The sequence below is a fragment of the Castor canadensis genome, chromosome 2 (genome assembly GCF_047511655.1).
Source record: "Castor canadensis chromosome 2, mCasCan1.hap1v2, whole genome shotgun sequence".
NCBI lineage: Eukaryota > Metazoa > Chordata > Mammalia > Rodentia > Castoridae > Castor > Castor canadensis.
In genome coordinates, this window is record NC_133387.1 from 25,037,801 (window position 1) to 25,053,793 (window position 15,993).

Below are 15,993 nucleotides of genomic sequence, written 5' to 3' on the forward strand. Positions count from 1 at the left end.
GGTGCCACGGAACCTGTAGTGCGCTTGCTCCTAGCCGCACACGGCAAGAAGACTCTGGGACCTCAGCCCCCGGCCTGCACTGCGCGCGCAGGGGCACTCTGGGAGTTGTAGTCCCTTCGCCTTCCCCCGGAAAGTGGGATTCTGTTGCGGAGAGGGAGCTCCAGGCGACTAACGGAAAGGAGTGAAGGTGGGTGACGCATCGGAGGGGATGAGGAAGAGAAACTCTCCAGGGGAGTTGCGGCTTCCGGGGAGGGAATGCCAGAAACCCCAGGAAAAGTGGAGGAGGAAGAACTCGTTCCCCTGACAGCGTGAATTTCCTCTGTGGCGCGCGCGTCATAGATCACGTGGGCGGCCTTTGAGGAAAAGCGGCACGTCACGTGAAGAGAGCGCGGGCTGTGGTCCAAAGGTTTAGTGTTTTCCGCAGTGGAACTACTTTGACTATAACACCTTTCCGAACTTCAGTGACTTGGTTTTTAGAAGAAATGAAATAGAAACTTGCCTGCCCTGGCGATTTCTAGCACATTTTGGGTTTGGAAGCCAAAATCAATACGAAAAGAATTTAGTTTTCAGTAGGTAAAATTTCACTGCCGAGGAATTAACATGCTGCTTCAAACGAGGCCAAATCTTTCGACCTAGTAATTCTCCTAGGGAGATAATCTGAAATTCACATACATATGTAGCACAGTGCAATATTAAAATATAAAATCCGGATAATGATTTCCTTAGGGGATGCAATTTGGGTGATTTACTTTTTTTAAACCTTCCTGAATTTTTCAGTTTTACAAGTTCAAAGGCAGCTTTATATTTAATAACAAAAAGTAATCGGGGAGGGATGTAGTGGTACACCTCTGTAATGACACCTCTGAAATCCCAGCTCTGGTGGAAAGGAGGGTAGCCACTGAGGCAAGAGGATCTAGAGTTCAGGACCAGCCCGGGCTACGTAAGACACACACCCTCAAAAAAGTATCTGAAACTAATATCCAACAGAAATGAAATGGTTACAAGCCTTTAAAAGTTATTTTCTGAGAACTTTTTTTTTTTTTGCAGGTACTGGGATTTGAACTCAGGGCCTCACACTTGCTAGGTAGGTGCTCTACCACTTGAGCCACTCCAACTCTTTTTTGTGAAGGTTTTTTTTTTTTGGTTCTGGGGCTTGAACTCAGGGCCTACACCTTGAGCCACTTCACCAGCCCTTTTTTGTGAAGGGTTTTTTTGAGAATAGGCTCTTGTGAACTATTTGTCTGGGCTGGCTTCAAACTGCCATCCTCCTGACTAGGATTACAGTGTGAGCCACCAGCGTCCAGTTTATGAAGGATTTGAACTATTTGCCTGGACTGTGATCCCCCTGATCTCTGCCTCTTAAGTAGCTAGGATTATATGCATGAGCCACCCGCGCCCGGCCTGAGAACCTTTTTAATAAGGGGGAAATACATGCTTTTAATGAAAATATTAAACCTAAAAGCAGGAAGCAAAATTCCACCAGATTTCATGTGAATATTACTTAAAGAAAATACACTAACATGCCATTGACTCTGGTGACGTATGAGGTACTCTTTTTCTCTATTCTCAAACTGAGGCAAAGGGGTCTTCCAGTTTATGGTTGTTGAGAAAGTGACAGCCCAGACAACCTAAGTGGGCCACTGGACATCTACTTTGTGGAGTAACTTTTTTCCTTGGTGGTAAAAGGAGAAATCACCTGCTTTGATCTCCTCCTTTCCTCTGCTACTTGCACTTGGAGAATCTGCTCACTGGTGGAATTGCCTACCTTGAATGGAGGCTTTCATTTCCTGACCTCCAACTATGTGTGGAGGGCACTGCCATCTCCACAAGGTCCCAAAGTATCCGACACAAGAGCTTCTTAAGCTTTCTCTTCACATTTCTGGCTTTCAGAATTTCCTTCCTGTTTACAAAGAACCAGCCAAAGCTTCATCCTCCAGCTGTCGTGGCTGAGATTAACGGCTCTGTAACTGATTTCTTTCTTCCCCCTAATGCACAAGGGAACTTGTAGCACAGCCACCTGGCAGGCATAGGCACTCCTAGGCAGCAGCTGCCTACCTGGACAGCCACTTGAACAGATTACTGAGGGGGTGAATTAATTCTTCAGTGGGATGTGGGTATAAAACAAAAGGAGTTAGAGCCCTGGGAAGAGACAGATATTTATCATTCTTTATGTATCCTTTATGTATCTGCTTGGAACTAACAGGTCATACTCTTCCTCAGTATTCAGCTCCATCCTGTGTACCTGCTGCATCTGCTGTCTTTGTTGCTGAGAACACCAAGCATGGCTGACGATGGAATCACTATCCTGAAAACAAGATTATGAAACAAAAGCTTATGAACTATTTAGTGAAATATTAAGACTACATAGGCCTTCTTCCTTCACCTGGCTCATCCACTGCAGGAGACTGGAAGGACTTCTTTTGAGGTATCTGACCAGACAAGGAGAGAAATGAAAATACTGAGAATTCTCCAAGGAAATAGGCCAGGCAGATCACCCACAGTGAAAACCACAGTCAGGTTCAGGCAGTACTGGGAATCCAAATCAGGCCAGCCACTTGCTAGGCAGGTGCTCTGCCACTCGATTCATAAGCCCTTTTTTGCTTTAGTGTTTTTCTGTAGGGTTTGGAGTCCCCTGTCTCATGTCCCTCCTCCACACTCTTGGGGTCCTCTACTTATAGCCTCCCGTACAGCTGGGAACACAGGCTCACTGTCACACCTAGTTTGTTTTCATTTTATCAAATTTGCTCCCAGCCTATTTTTTATTACTATTTTCTTTTTTTGTTTTCTCTCTTTTTATTTCCCAGCCCATTTTTTAAAAAGAAAATAAAATGTAACAGATTTAGCTGAAATCCCTTTTGACCAACACCCCATCTCATTTTCCCTCATCCTCTACTTTCCCACTCCTTCAATTGAAAATAACTGGCTGGAAATGTCGCCTAACAAGTGTTAGGCCCTGAATTCAAACTCCAGTACCACCACCAAAAAAAAAAAAAAAAGGAATGAAATGAAAACATATGTTTGTGTTTCTTGGTTTTCCTTCTAGTCTATTTTTATGCTTTTTTTTTTTTGAGACAGAGTCTCAGAAATCTTGCTATGTGACCCAAGTTGGCCTCAAACTCTCAATCCACTGGCCTCAGCCTCCTGAGTAGCTAGAATTACAAGTGTATTCCACCATGCCTGGTGTTTTGTACTTTTTCTGGGGGAGGGGTGTAGTTCTGGGTTTCAATTCAGGTCCTTAACCTTGGTAGGCAGGCATTGTACCACTTGAGCCATACCTCCCGACTGCCAGTCTGTTTACCTCCAGTCCATTTTGCTCTGGTTATTTTAGAGATAGGCTCTTGCTTTTTTCCAGGCCAGCCTGGAAATTTTTATGCTTCTGTCACTGATGGGATGATAGACATGAACTACCACACCCAACTTTTTCCATTGAGATGGGGTCTCACAAGCTCTTGCTGAAGTTGTCATGGAACCACAATCCTCCCAATCACAGCCTCCAATGTAATTTGGGATGACAGGTGTAAGCCACCACACCCAGCTATTGGTTAACATGAGGGGGTCAAACTGACTTTTTGCTTGCTGGCCTTGAAACATGTTCTTCCTCATCTCAGCCTCCCAAGTAGCTAGAATTACAGGCATGAGCCACTGGTGCCTGTCTTATTTTTATACTTTTTTACATGCATACAGCTATGTGGCCATAGATAGTTTATATATTGCTTTTTGTTTGGCTGGTTGTTTTCTTTGTTTTGTTTTTTGAGACAGAGTCTCATGTAGCCCAAATTGGCCTCAAGCTCACTATGTAGTTCTACTCCAGACATTGAAAGATCTTTTCATCCCCTGAATTTTGAAATTTTACAAAGCTATATATCAACAAAGGTCTGTTTTCATGCATTTGGCATGTAATGATTCCTTCCATTTATTCTTCTCCTCTCCCCTCCCTTTCCCCCCTTCCCTTCCCTTTCCTCCTGTCATCTTCTGTCCTCTCCTTTCCTCTCCTCTCCTTTATCTCTCCTAGGGCCTTACACATACTAGGTAAATACTCTGCCACTGGACTACACTTCCAGTCCCCTCTCCATTTTCTTCATTACCTTTTAGCAATTATATTATTCAGATACATGAGATTTCATGAGCCAGTCCTCTAATTTATTTTCTTCACTAGTTTTTAATTTTGTTTTTGAAATTATTTGTTTATTGCAGTGCTCAAACCCAGGACCTTAAGCATGATTGGCAGGTGCTCTGTGTGAGCCACACCTACAGCCCTGCTTTTGAAATGCAAGGAAACAATTTGTTGAAGAACTAAAAAATAACTCCTAAAAGATTGCTTTTTCCAGAAAACTATAGCTGTTCACTGCATTACATCTAACATATTAAGGTGTGCATTAGCTACAAATACAAAAACTAAGGCACAAGTTGCCTTTCTTCAACAATCTGAGCAAAAGTGAAGTGCATCTTTCCCATTTTTAATTTCTATTCATTTTTAGAAATTCTACCAGCCTCCTTTTTAAATGGTGTCATGCTTATTTTCTGACTATTCACTCCTTGAAAACAGTGTTCTTCACAAATATAGTATCATAAGTCTCCAAGGATATTAGTGATTTTTTTCTTCTTTTTGAGATAAAGTCTCCCTATGGAGCCCAGGCTGGCCTCAAACTCACAATCCCCCTGCCTCAGCCTCCTGAGAGCTAGAATTACAGGTGTGTGCCACCACACCATGCTTAATGATTTTGTAAAATCTTGATTGCTTTTTTTGGTGGTACTGGCACTTGAACTCAGAGCCTCATCCTTGCTAGGCTTTGCTAGGTAGGCACTCTATCACTTGAGCCACTCCACCAGCCCTTTTTTGTCATGGATTTTTTTTTTTTTTTTAAATAGGATCTCAGGGGCTTCAAACTGCAACCCTCCTTATCTCTGCCTCTCTGCCTCCTGAGTTACTAATTTTTTTTCTGCTTGCCTGTGTTGGTCTTTCATATCAGATAGAGATAGCTTTGGCTGTCTGCTCTTACTGAAGAGGGTGGTACTAGGCCATGCCTGTAATGCCAGCTATTTGAGATTGGGAGAATTGAGGTTCAAGGCCAGCCCAGGGAAAAAAACAGCAATTAACTGATCAAAACAGTTGTTAGCTCTGAGTGGTGAGAATACAGGTGTCTATTTGGTGGTTCTTTGTGCTTTTTCTCGTCTTTTCTATTTTTTGTACAAAAAACAAAAATCAAGCCAGCAGGGGAGCCGTGCCCAGACTGCTTTAAGGAAGTTGGGGCTGACAGAACCAGACCTCAGCACCTGAGAGACTGGACACCTGAGGTTGAGAGAGTGCTAAGGGAGCCACCAAGCATCTGAGGGCAGAGCTGCTGCAGAGGTGAATGTCAGGGCAGTGGAAATCAGCTCCTCTGAGGAATTTCTTCCAGGATCTAATTTGGGAACTTTCTGTAGAAAGGTAGTCACTATTGCTTTGCCACGAGATCTGGTGCTCTTACAAAATCCTGCAAGCTTTCTTTACTGTGGGGGAGTTGGCAGTCCTGGACATCCCGCTGTGACCCAATGCCTGCATTCTCAAAAAAATGGGTTCACGCTACCCTCTAGTGGTCAGGATCTGCCTCTGCAACCAGACTGGGCATTTCTCCGCTTTAAAGACCCAGAGTGAATTGCATTCTCCATCCTTTACACAAGTAATTCCCCCCAAAAAAGGACAGAGAGAGGGAAACTAGTAGTTGAATGTCCATGGAGATGAAAAGAAGAAAATCGTAACACTTTCTCTTATTTCAGAAAAGATAATTAGCTGCTGAAGTGGCTCCAGTGGTAGAACACCTACCTAGCAAGCGTGAGGCTCTGAGTTCAAACCCCAGTACCACAAAAAAAAAAAAAGATAATTCAACACTGATAAGTTTTATTGTTTTAAATACTGTAGTTGATAGACTAGAATATAGGTCTAATGCCCGCGAAAGAAGCAGTAATGGCCAGAATGAACAAGATGACTAGGAGAATGGGGTAGCCAGTGGGAACACAAATGGGAAATCTGGATAGGAAGAAAAATCAAAGGTCAGAACTGAGTGGAAAAATTTGAATTGCAGAATCAGGAATATCCTGAGCCCAGCATCTGCCACTTATTAGCTGTGAGGTTGGTAGTGCTGGGGATTGAACCCAGGTCCTCATGCATGTTATGTAAGCACTCTACCACTGAGCTACATTCCCAGCCCAGGTGTATGGTTGTGTGCTAGTCATTTCACTTCACTGAGCTTATTTCTACATAAAATTAGCCCCTCCAATTAGATCACTGTCACAGTGGCCGAGAGCCCACTGAAGTCAGAGGGCCCTGGTTGTTTCCCAGCATTACCAATTGCTGTGTGGTCTATTGCAAACTATTCAACCTTACGATGCTTCGGTGTTTTAAGGGTTGTAACAGAGCCTCACAGGTCTTTTGAGACCCCTGTGGAGGGCTTGGAAAAGCTTCTGGCCAATATTCTATATGTTAGCCATTATTGGTATAATACATGTGACAAATGGCTAGGATAAAATCACTGTTAGGAGTGCTCTTTTCACTTCTGTTGGAATCCAGCTCTGGTCAAAATGCCTGTGTCCCCATCACATAAGCAGCAGTAAAGGGAGACTCCCCAATACCCAGGTCTATAGATCCTATCCTCTTTCCTCCACAGATCTCCCTGCCACGTGATCTTGAATCCTTGTAACCTCATACCCAGTCTTCTACTCACCTATCTGAAGGAAGAAACTAACAGGCTTCCCTTGACTTTTAATTCCTTTGGCTGGCCAGAGGAAGAAACTGTGGATCAGAGTGTACCTGGTCCCATTGACATCTCTGGTAGAAGCCAGAGGCCCCGAATCGGTATGAAGAGCTATATCCATCCACTCACCATCAGGAAGATACCTACTACCTACCGTCACTCCAGGGACAAGCTGCATGCTTGTGCTTGATCACCTTGTGCTCAGTGAGGCATCTGGGCCACAGAAGAGCTTTTGTCTGTACAGAGCTAACCTGCTGATGAGGGCAACCATGACATTGAGCTGACTTAACCTGACATCTGACTGTCAGTCATGACCTCCTAGCATAAGCTCTGGGCCTATCAGAACGGCCTCAGGAGGATGTGGAAGATGAGCGATCAGGACCAGGTAAGAGGGCAGGACTGGGGCTAAGAAAAAGCATACCATGACTTTATACAAAAACATTTTATTTACTGTTTATATTTCTTCTTTCCATCCCCATCCCTTGACCTGGAACCCCGCCAGCCTGTGAGGCTTTCTGCTGTCTGGTTCTTGAATGTGGGGTGCTAAGGACATGGTTAAAAGTTACAAAGAAAGGTGGGGATTCTCCTCTCCCACCAGTTGTGGAAGTTGAAAGAAGCTTTCCTGTCTGGCTGAAGCTACAGTAGCTTCCCAGGGTAGCCCCTCAAGTCAGAGGATCCATCCCCACCAGATGGATCTGAGGAAGAGATAACATGCTTTCAGAAGCCTGGACCCTTTCTACCTCATGTAAGCCAAGGCTCTAGAACTGGACCAATCTCAGTTGAGATAGAACTCAGCAGCTGGGTGTGTGTGTTTGCGGGAAGGGGGGTGGCGGCGGGGGGTGTACTACAGTTCTGGGATCCTAACCAATAAGCAGGAAGAGGCTGGCCTTGTAGAACTCAGGTGGGAAAGGGTAGGGGTGCCAGAAAACAAAGGTTTGGAATAGGGCTACCAGTTAAGAGGTTATGGTCCAATGGGAGTAGGCACTTCCAGCATCACAGTCACGTGGGAGAAAAATAAGGGTGCCCTGGCCCCACTTAGACAAACGACACATGACACAATAAACACTTTGGGTCTGAGAGTGCCAGGAAAGGGCACCCATTGGCACAGAAAAGGGCAACCAGCCTTCATCTGCCAGATGTGGGCTTGGTTTGCCTCCCTGGCCACCACAGTCCACTCTGGGTACTATCACCCCTGCCTCTGCCATTACTGCCCCACCATAAGGTCTGCTGGAGACTGATGCTGCCAGCTAGACTCCTGCTTCGTGGGGCAAAAATCGAGAATTCTGAGCTCCAGGCCTCTGCCCCTGGGATGAGGCCTACCCAGGGAGATGTCTGGCTCTTTCCCACAGTCCTGCTGCATTGAGCCAGGCATATAGAACTCTCTTGGGAAGGCTCACAGGTTCTCTAGAAGATGAGAGCCCACGGAAGCATGCTCAGGGAGGAACAGCCTCAGAGTGGTTTTTCTTCCTTTTTCCTGTCCCAGTTCCTGCTCTGAGCTCAGAAGTCAGAGTCTGCATCCATGAGCTCTGCCTCCATCAGGTTGGTTCGGGAGTGAATGGGTCCCAGCCCCTGGCGGCAGCCCTGAGCCCAAGCTGTGGGAGCTGGGGCGCTCGGGAGGAATGGATCTTGACGGAGACTGGGCTCTGGGCAGAAGGGGTTGGATACCAGGGCCCAGGCTCCTTGTCGGCAGGATTCCCCAGCTCCCCAGGCTCCTGCAGCCACCAGACACTTCTGCTGGGGCAACTGAGGCAGCCTAGGAACAGTGCTGGCAGCAGGGACAGTGCGAAGCTCAGGGGCTGCCACCAGGGGGCACACCTCCTTCTTCCTCTTCCTCCTCTTTTTCCGGCCCAGGCGCTTTTCCAGCTCTGGGGAGATTTCTGCCTCAACCAACCACAGGTTGGCTTGTTCCTCTGGTGGCACTGACAGGAGGAAAGAACACAGCCTAGGGCCCAGCTCTGTCCCCACCACTCTACCCTTCCCAGACCTCCTGTTCTTGAGCTCTGGGACTCATCACTGCCTGAGCCTCTTCAGATCCTCTGGGCCATTCTTCCTCCCACTCTGGCAGCCCCAAGTACTCCAGTCACAGGAACCCCAGCCTCTGTGCTTTCTTACAGAAGCCTGAACCCTCATTACCTGGAGTTGCCATGGGGGTGACAGACACATCCTGGGGCAGTATGGCTCCTCTCCGAGCCACCATCTTGGTAACATGCTGGGCCCAGGCAGAGGAGACATCTGCTGAAGGCTCATTGAGGTCAAAGGCCAAACCCGCTTTGGAGATGGAAGGAAAGAAAGAATAATGACTTCCCAGCCCCTCTCAGTGACTCCTCCCTTATGCACCACTTTTCTTCTTTCCCAACTGGTCCCCCTGCCTGCAGAGACCACTCACCCTGTGGGTCTCTACCCATTCAAAATCTAAGGGGAGCAGCTCTGGTCCCCAGATGGCCTAACTACAGGCCAGAAATCCAGTCTTTGCCCCCCCCTAACTTATTCTAGCCCAGAAAACAACTACAGAAGGGGGAGGGAGCAGAGTTCTAGAACCACAGCACCAGCAAGCAGATCCTGGGGGCAGAAACAGAGGGGAGAAGCCCCTCAAGAGAAGGTGGGGGTCTAGAAAGGAAGGAGTGTGTGAGTGCCTTCTTATAAAGGAGTGCCTTATTCCTCACAGTCTGCCAAAGAACCCATGTGTCCTGGGAGCCAGCAACTCAGCTACTCAGGGGTCAAGTGGCTCGGAGGGCAGGGCCAAGGCTCACCCACAGGCCCATCATGGGAGACTGTGTGCATGCTGAAGGAGAGCTCCTGGCCTGGGTTCTGCAGCAGCTCGCGCCGCTTGGAGAAGGCCTTGGCAATCATCTTGCTCTTCTTGATCCGTTTGGGCTCATCATCACTCTGCCCAGTCAACCTGAGAGCAGGAAGGGCAGAGTCCAGAAGTGGAGGAACAGTGATTTCCCATCAAATCTGATGAAAAAACCTGGAATGCAGCCTCCTACCCTGGAGGGACTGGCTAAGGCAGTCTCTCAAGGACTGAGGAGTAGAGGACTTCCCCACAAAGAATCGAGCCTAGAACTCAGGCTCCTGTGTGCTTTGCTCTCAAATCACTTGCTTTCAGAAGATGCTACCAGCTGGTACAAAATTTAGCCCAGTCCCAGGCCTCCAGGACAGAAGCTGTCACCAGGGCGGTGGCGAACCGCTGAGAAGGCCTTGAGCAGCTCTTGTGCAGTGGTCTAGCAAACACAGCTACCCAGCGCTATGTGCTGCAGGTAGGACTAGACAAAGCCTAAAGGTGGGCACTAAGGCTGAGGATAAGATGTGAGGGACAGGACAGGATGCTGCTGACCTGCACCAGGTGCGTCTCCAGATGAGCAGCGTGGCCTTGGTCCAGACCCAGGTGCTCATGGCAATACCAGTTCCAAACATGGCAAACAGGTTGATCTTCTCCACCAGGAGGCTAGGGCGATTCTTGATCTCACAGTCAGGGATGGGTTTCTTGGTGGGCAGCCCGATGGTCACATTAGCCTGGCACCTGTGTCGAGGGATGGTCAACCGGTGAGGCTTTCTCAGTCCAGTGGCAAGGCACCCAAACTATTAATCCAAAGTGTGGGAAGAACCCACCACATGCTTTTCATGGTGCTCTTTGGTTGCGTGTGTGTGTGTGTGTGTTTTGGTACTGAGGATCAAACCCAGGCCTCATGCAAGTTAGACAAGTGCTCTGCCACTGAGCTACATCTTCAGTCCCTCCTGGTTTGGAAGGCTCTTTGGAATCACTTGGGGAGTTTTTATGAGCTCCTGATGTCTGGGCCTCACCCCAGACCATTATATCAAACCAATGGTTAGGAACCTAGCATCACTGAGAGCTAAGCTTCCAAGACTGGAAGCTGAAACCTTTAAGACAGCCTAAAAATAAAGATCAATAGAAAAAAAGGTAATGAAGTAGTCAGGGAAAGTGTCCCTTTAATGGACATTTTAACTGCTGCTCCTGGGAGCAGCAGGCACTGCTCTTCTTTCAACAGCTGAGACGTTCACTCTCTCCGATTCACCCAGGACACAAAGAGCATAGGCAAAATGAGCAAACATGAGCAGGCTGTTAACCTGTCACAGAGCGATAAATCCCATGTAGGATTGAGAGTTCTATAGAAGGAACACAGAATTAGAGCACAATTTCTGTAGCTGACCTAGAGTTGGGCAGAGGAGCCAAAACATGAACTGTTCAAAACATGAACAATTAAAAATGCACCAGCCAGGCAGCCCAAGGGGTGCAGATGCAGGACGAAGTTAAGCAGACTTGAAGGCTATCTGCCATGTTTGACAAAGTGTACAACTGCTGATATCTTTGGTACCCAGACACCATCAGCCTCATCTGAGGCAGGGATCTGGCAGACCCTATCGCTGGAGCTCCAGCTCCCACCCCTGCCTCCTCCAAGCTGGGGCCCCTCACTCACAGCACGTAGTCCCGGAAGCTGCGCTCCCACTCAGCCTGGTTGAAAAAGTCGTAGAAGTGGCAGCTGAAGGTGATGAGCACAAAGCCAAAGGCCAGAAAGCCAAAAATACCTGTGAATTTCAGGGGCAGCATGGGAGATCATAAATCACAAACATAGCCGCAGTGGGAGGAGGCATCTGCCTCACCTAGAACTGAGAGCCCCCAAGTCCAGGGTGCTTCACACACTGGGCTCAGATCAACAACTGCACTCTCCAAGATGAAGCCAGAAGGGCCTGGAGGCAATTATGGGAGACCCAGGTGAGAGGAAGTGGGCCTGCAGAAGCAGTCTTTGAATCTTCCACCAAGAAGGCCCTCTTCTTTTGAGCTGCCAACTACACACATACACCTTGTCCTTGTCCCAATAACTTACTGCCTCCTGGAGGTCCAGAGCTCCAGGAGGCTGCAATGTTGGGCTGCCAGGACTTCAAACCAAAGTCCCCTGGAAGCCACTCACCCAAGCGCAGCATGGTCTCATTGATCTTGCTGGCAGCCTTCTCACTCAGCAGCCCAGGGTGGTTGCTCTTGATGGAGAACAAAGTCATGACTCCTGAACAGAAGGGGACCTCAGACATTAGCAGGGGTGAGGCTGCTCTCCTGGGGGGATGGGTGGTGGGGGGAAGGGTCCAATGACCCTCAAGTCCTGGGTCTAATTAAGCCCATGCTGACTTAAAGTTTGGGGAACTGAGAAAATGAGAGAATAGCTGGTGGCAAATGGACTGGGGTGATTGGGACAGATCCCAGACAGATAGGAGAGGAAAAGAGCATCAGTCCTGGCCTGGCTGCCCCAAAGTAAGGCAGCCACGACAAAGCTGTTCTGATTAAAAAAAAAAAAAAACATAAAATAGAGACTCAAGATCAGAACCATTTAGGCTGAAGGTGTGACTCAAGTGCAGAGTCCTGACTTCAAACCCCAGTACTTGAAAAAAAAAGCCCAGTACCATCCAACAGAAATATAACGTGAGCCACACACGTAATCTCAAATTTTCTAGTAGCCACATTAAAAAAAGTAACAAGAGAAACTAGTTCCAATATATTTTATAAGCCTAATATATCCAAAATATAATCATTCCAGCGTGTAACCCATACCAAAATTATGAATGAGAAAGTCTACATTTTTTTTGTTGTGAAGTCTTTGAAATGCAGCTGTGTTTCACAACACATCTCAATTTGGACTACCTTCAACGCCTGTGGCTAGTGGCTATGGGACAGCATACTCTCAAAATACATTGGAGGCCCTGATACTCTGCCAGAGAGGGAGACAAGAAGGCTGAACAGAAGGCTGACAGTTCAGTGGGAGGAAATGAAAACTGACAAAGAAAACCCAGAGAAAATGAGCTAGATACTGAGGCTTATCCTGGGGTGGCAGATTGAGATAGGGAAATTAGGGACCAGTAAATCTGTGCATGTTGTGAAAACTGCGTATGTTTCGGGTAGGAAGGGGATGGAAAGCAAACTCCGAAAGATTGACAGTATATATAAAATTAGTGTGAGCACACACAACCGATGTCCCCAAGTTGGTCCACAGGAATAGGGCAGGTTATCCAGGGTGTTCATCAAACACCCCTGCCAAGGAGTGACAGGCTGAAATCCAGCTCAGGTTCTACTCAACAAGCCAGGAACCCTGGCCATGGCTTTGGAAGAGGGGCTGCGTTTTTCTGGCTTGCACAAAGGTACTGTCCCATACATAGCAAGAGCTCATGGTGCTGTGTCTAACCTGGAGGGTCAACTTCTGGGCACCATGGCCCTGAACAAGCTGGCTGCTGTCTCAGTATGACAGCAGAGCTGGCACTCTTGCTCCAATTTCACACAGCAGGTGCTCAAGCACTCTATGTTGTTGCCCAGCTGGCTTTGGCCTGGTCCTCACTCACCCCGGATGAGGAAGTAACCTCCCACGATGAGCACCAGGCCGATTGGAGCCAGTACAAAGCCAGCACGGTAGCGGTAGTCCTTGTAACCCACAAAACAGATGCCACTCACAGAGTCCCCATCCACCTGTGGCAGGAAGGCATGGCAGGGACAGTCAGTCACTGACCCCTTCCCCCAAGGCCACCCCACTCAGGTCCCAACCTCCTACCAGTCTACTATACCTGGGCCACAGCAAGGATTGCCACAGTGAGGACAAAAGGAAGTGACCATGTGAGCAGGTGAAAGTAGGAAGTCTTGCCCGAGAGAGGCTGGTAGGTGGTACCCAGGGCCTTGAAGGAAGTGTGCCAGGCATAGGTGAGGACCACAAACCAGACCACTCCAGCCATCAGGGCATAGTACACGATGACAAAGATGATGACACACGACAGGGTCTCATTGGACCTGTGCAGACATGTGGGGTGTTACTTGGGGAAGTCACACTGTACTCCCTCCACCCTTTCCCCAGACCCTGGTCTGCTAAGGTCTGGAGGGTCCCTAGGAGTCAGAGCTGCGAGATAAGACCCAGATCAGATTTGAAGAGGCTCCAGAAGCCACCCCTCCGAAAAGAGATGCAAATGATGAGGTTCTGAGGCTAAAGCAAAGGTCTCCACACTGGAGGCTTCAGGGGCAATAAGACAGACCTGAATTTCACCCTGAAATCCCACTTTCAAGTTCATTTCAAGTCCAACCCATCCCTTTTGTGGAAAAGTAGCATTACAGTCTTCCAAACCCCCCCACCCCCACCCCTCTCTCACCTCTGGATCTCCAAGACACTTACGTGGGCTCCCCAAGCCTCATGGTGCCATCTGCTCGGCAGACGATCTCCCTACGGGCACCATCCATGAACTGAGCCAGCCAGCCAATACTGCCCACAAAGAAACACGCATTGACGTAGAACAGAATAACTGCAGGGTAGCGATTGGAGTTTCGCCAATCAGCCACGAAGGTGGCCTGGAAGAGAGAGGCGGCCTCTGCAGGTGAGGACTGCTCTGCATCTGCTGCAGGTGCCCTGATCTGAACCCCAGAATCATCCATCCCCTGGGGCCCTCACTGAGTCGCCTCCCACCAGAGCCCCCAGCCTCATGCTGACAATCTGGCTCCCTTCCAGCTCTCCAGCGGGAGGGGCCTGGCCCACCCACCCTCAAGCACCGCTGACCAGGGTGAAGAACGTGCAGAGGCCGGTGACAGCTCCAAAGGCCGCGATGTAGCTGTGCATGTCCTGGTGCTCGGCCTCGGTGAAGAGCGGATTCTGGCACTGGATCCCACAGCCCTCCACGTCCTCGTACCAGCTCTTGGGGTTATCCGTCCTCACCAAGGGTGCTTCACATTGGCCTGAACTGTTGAACTTGATGTTTTGCACCTCATTCTGGGACCAGGGAAAAGAAGAAGGAAGTGCCGAGGGCAGAGGTTACTCAGGGGGCTAGCCTCTTGCTTAGGAACGGAGGTACCCAGCATACTAATGGGGGTGGGCTTCGAACCCCAGCTTTGCCACTCAGTGGCTGTGCAGCTGTGGGCTAATTGGCCTCTCTGTACCTCAGTTTCCCCATCTATGAGACAGCAGTACTTACCTAATGGTAGAGTCTAAGAATTAGATGAATAAATGTGAAGTGCTTATAATGGTATTTGGTACGTAGTAGATTATAAATCAGTATTATTATTCACTTTTACTGTTACTAATATCATTTCAGAGCTCTCCTTTCCCACCCCAACTAGCACACACACACGCACACATGCACACACACACACACACACACACCCGTTCCATGCTGTCTCATATGTGCATTCCTTGGCACCTACAAATATGATAAACTCCAGAGTGGGCACTCAAAAAGTATTTGCTGGCGTGTTATCTTGGGTCAGTAGAGAAACCTTCATGGATTGGCCTAGGACCTGCAAGGTGCAGTTGAGTGTGTGGCTCGTGCAGACACACTGTAGACTCAGGGGCTCCAAGAGAGAAGGCAGTGGCTCCCCAGGATCTCCTTGGAACCCTGTCCTGTGCCATCTTGCCCCACAGAGCACTCACCGGGCAGCCTTCAGGGAAGTGGTCGGGGGTACAGCGCAGGAAATCAGGCCAGCCCCGCTCCCGCTCCACGATGGCACAGGGGCCTCGGGTGGCCTGGCAGAGGGTGCGGCTGGGCAGCTCTACCCGGTCATTCTCACACTTGGGCATGTACACAGCGCACAGCAGGGGCTGAATCACTGCCCAGCAGCGGGGGGCATTCCGGAGGCCTGGGTGGGGGGGCGTGACAGAATGGGCACGGTATGATGAAGACACCCCACACACACTCTGATTCCTGCAACCCTGGTCCTCCAAGCCTTTGCCACACCTCAGGCCCCTACTGCACAGACCTATCAGGCACAGTGTCTCTCAACAGGACATGTGGGCAGGACAATTCTGTGTGCCACAGGGCTATGCCATGCACTGCAGGGCATTCAGCATCCCTAGACCCTGCCTACTAAATGGCTGAGGACACTAAAGTCATTGTGACAACCAAAACATGCTGCCCCCACCCACTCCTGGAGCAGCAACTAAAAGAGGAGCTCCCGGGACGTCAGGAGTGTTCTATTTCTTGATCAGGTGATGGTTACAGGAGCACATTCACCTTGGGAAAATCAAAAGTGTGATTTGTACACTAGCGTGTATGCCCACTATCACTCAATGATAGACTTCAAAACAGCTGCCATTTCCAAATTCCCGGCTAGGGAGTGGTAGTGCCTGACTGAGTGGGGGTGAGGGTGTTTTTAATCCCTCTACAGGCCTCTCTCTTCCAGGAACAGAAGGGCTGTGGGACACCACGCCCTTCCCAGGTCCATTCATTAGAAGCAGGATATGTTTCCCCTTGCCCAACCCCCGGAACCCTTGCTCCTCTTACCAAGCTGAGG

At 48.8% G+C, this 15,993-nt stretch overlaps 1 protein-coding gene and 1 long non-coding RNA gene across 4 annotated transcripts in view; one reads left to right on the top strand and one right to left on the bottom strand.

The window, feature by feature from the left end:
* LOC109684139 (uncharacterized) lies at positions 1 to 9,514 on the top strand. 2 transcript variants are annotated; one of them, XR_012444517.1, is made up of 5 exons: positions 1 to 187; positions 1,048 to 1,084; positions 2,221 to 2,425; positions 6,645 to 7,116; positions 9,397 to 9,514. It is a non-coding gene; the product is annotated as an uncharacterized lncRNA (long non-coding RNA). The 2 variants fall into 2 exon arrangements; XR_002212160.2 differs by lacking the exon at positions 9,397 to 9,514 and having other exon boundaries at positions 6,645 to 7,989.
* Smo (smoothened, frizzled class receptor) overlaps positions 7,159 to 15,993 on the bottom strand; it is a 22,449-nt gene continuing 13,614 nt past the window's right edge. For both annotated transcript variants that reach the window (XM_020160371.2, XM_074063416.1), the window contains exons 2-12: positions 15,134 to 15,339; positions 14,267 to 14,476; positions 13,889 to 14,061; positions 13,293 to 13,512; positions 13,074 to 13,197; positions 11,660 to 11,752; positions 11,168 to 11,276; positions 10,066 to 10,251; positions 9,482 to 9,630; positions 8,865 to 8,999; positions 7,159 to 8,650 (exon numbers count right to left, since the gene is read on the bottom strand). In XM_020160371.2, the coding sequence (XP_020015960.1) occupies positions 8,229 to 8,650; positions 8,865 to 8,999; positions 9,482 to 9,630; positions 10,066 to 10,251; positions 11,168 to 11,276; positions 11,660 to 11,752; positions 13,074 to 13,197; positions 13,293 to 13,512; positions 13,889 to 14,061; positions 14,267 to 14,476; positions 15,134 to 15,339 (2,027 nt within the window). In that variant the 3' untranslated portion in view covers positions 7,159 to 8,228. The remainder of the gene's footprint in view (positions 8,651 to 8,864; positions 9,000 to 9,481; positions 9,631 to 10,065; positions 10,252 to 11,167; positions 11,277 to 11,659; positions 11,753 to 13,073; positions 13,198 to 13,292; positions 13,513 to 13,888; positions 14,062 to 14,266; positions 14,477 to 15,133; positions 15,340 to 15,993) is intronic.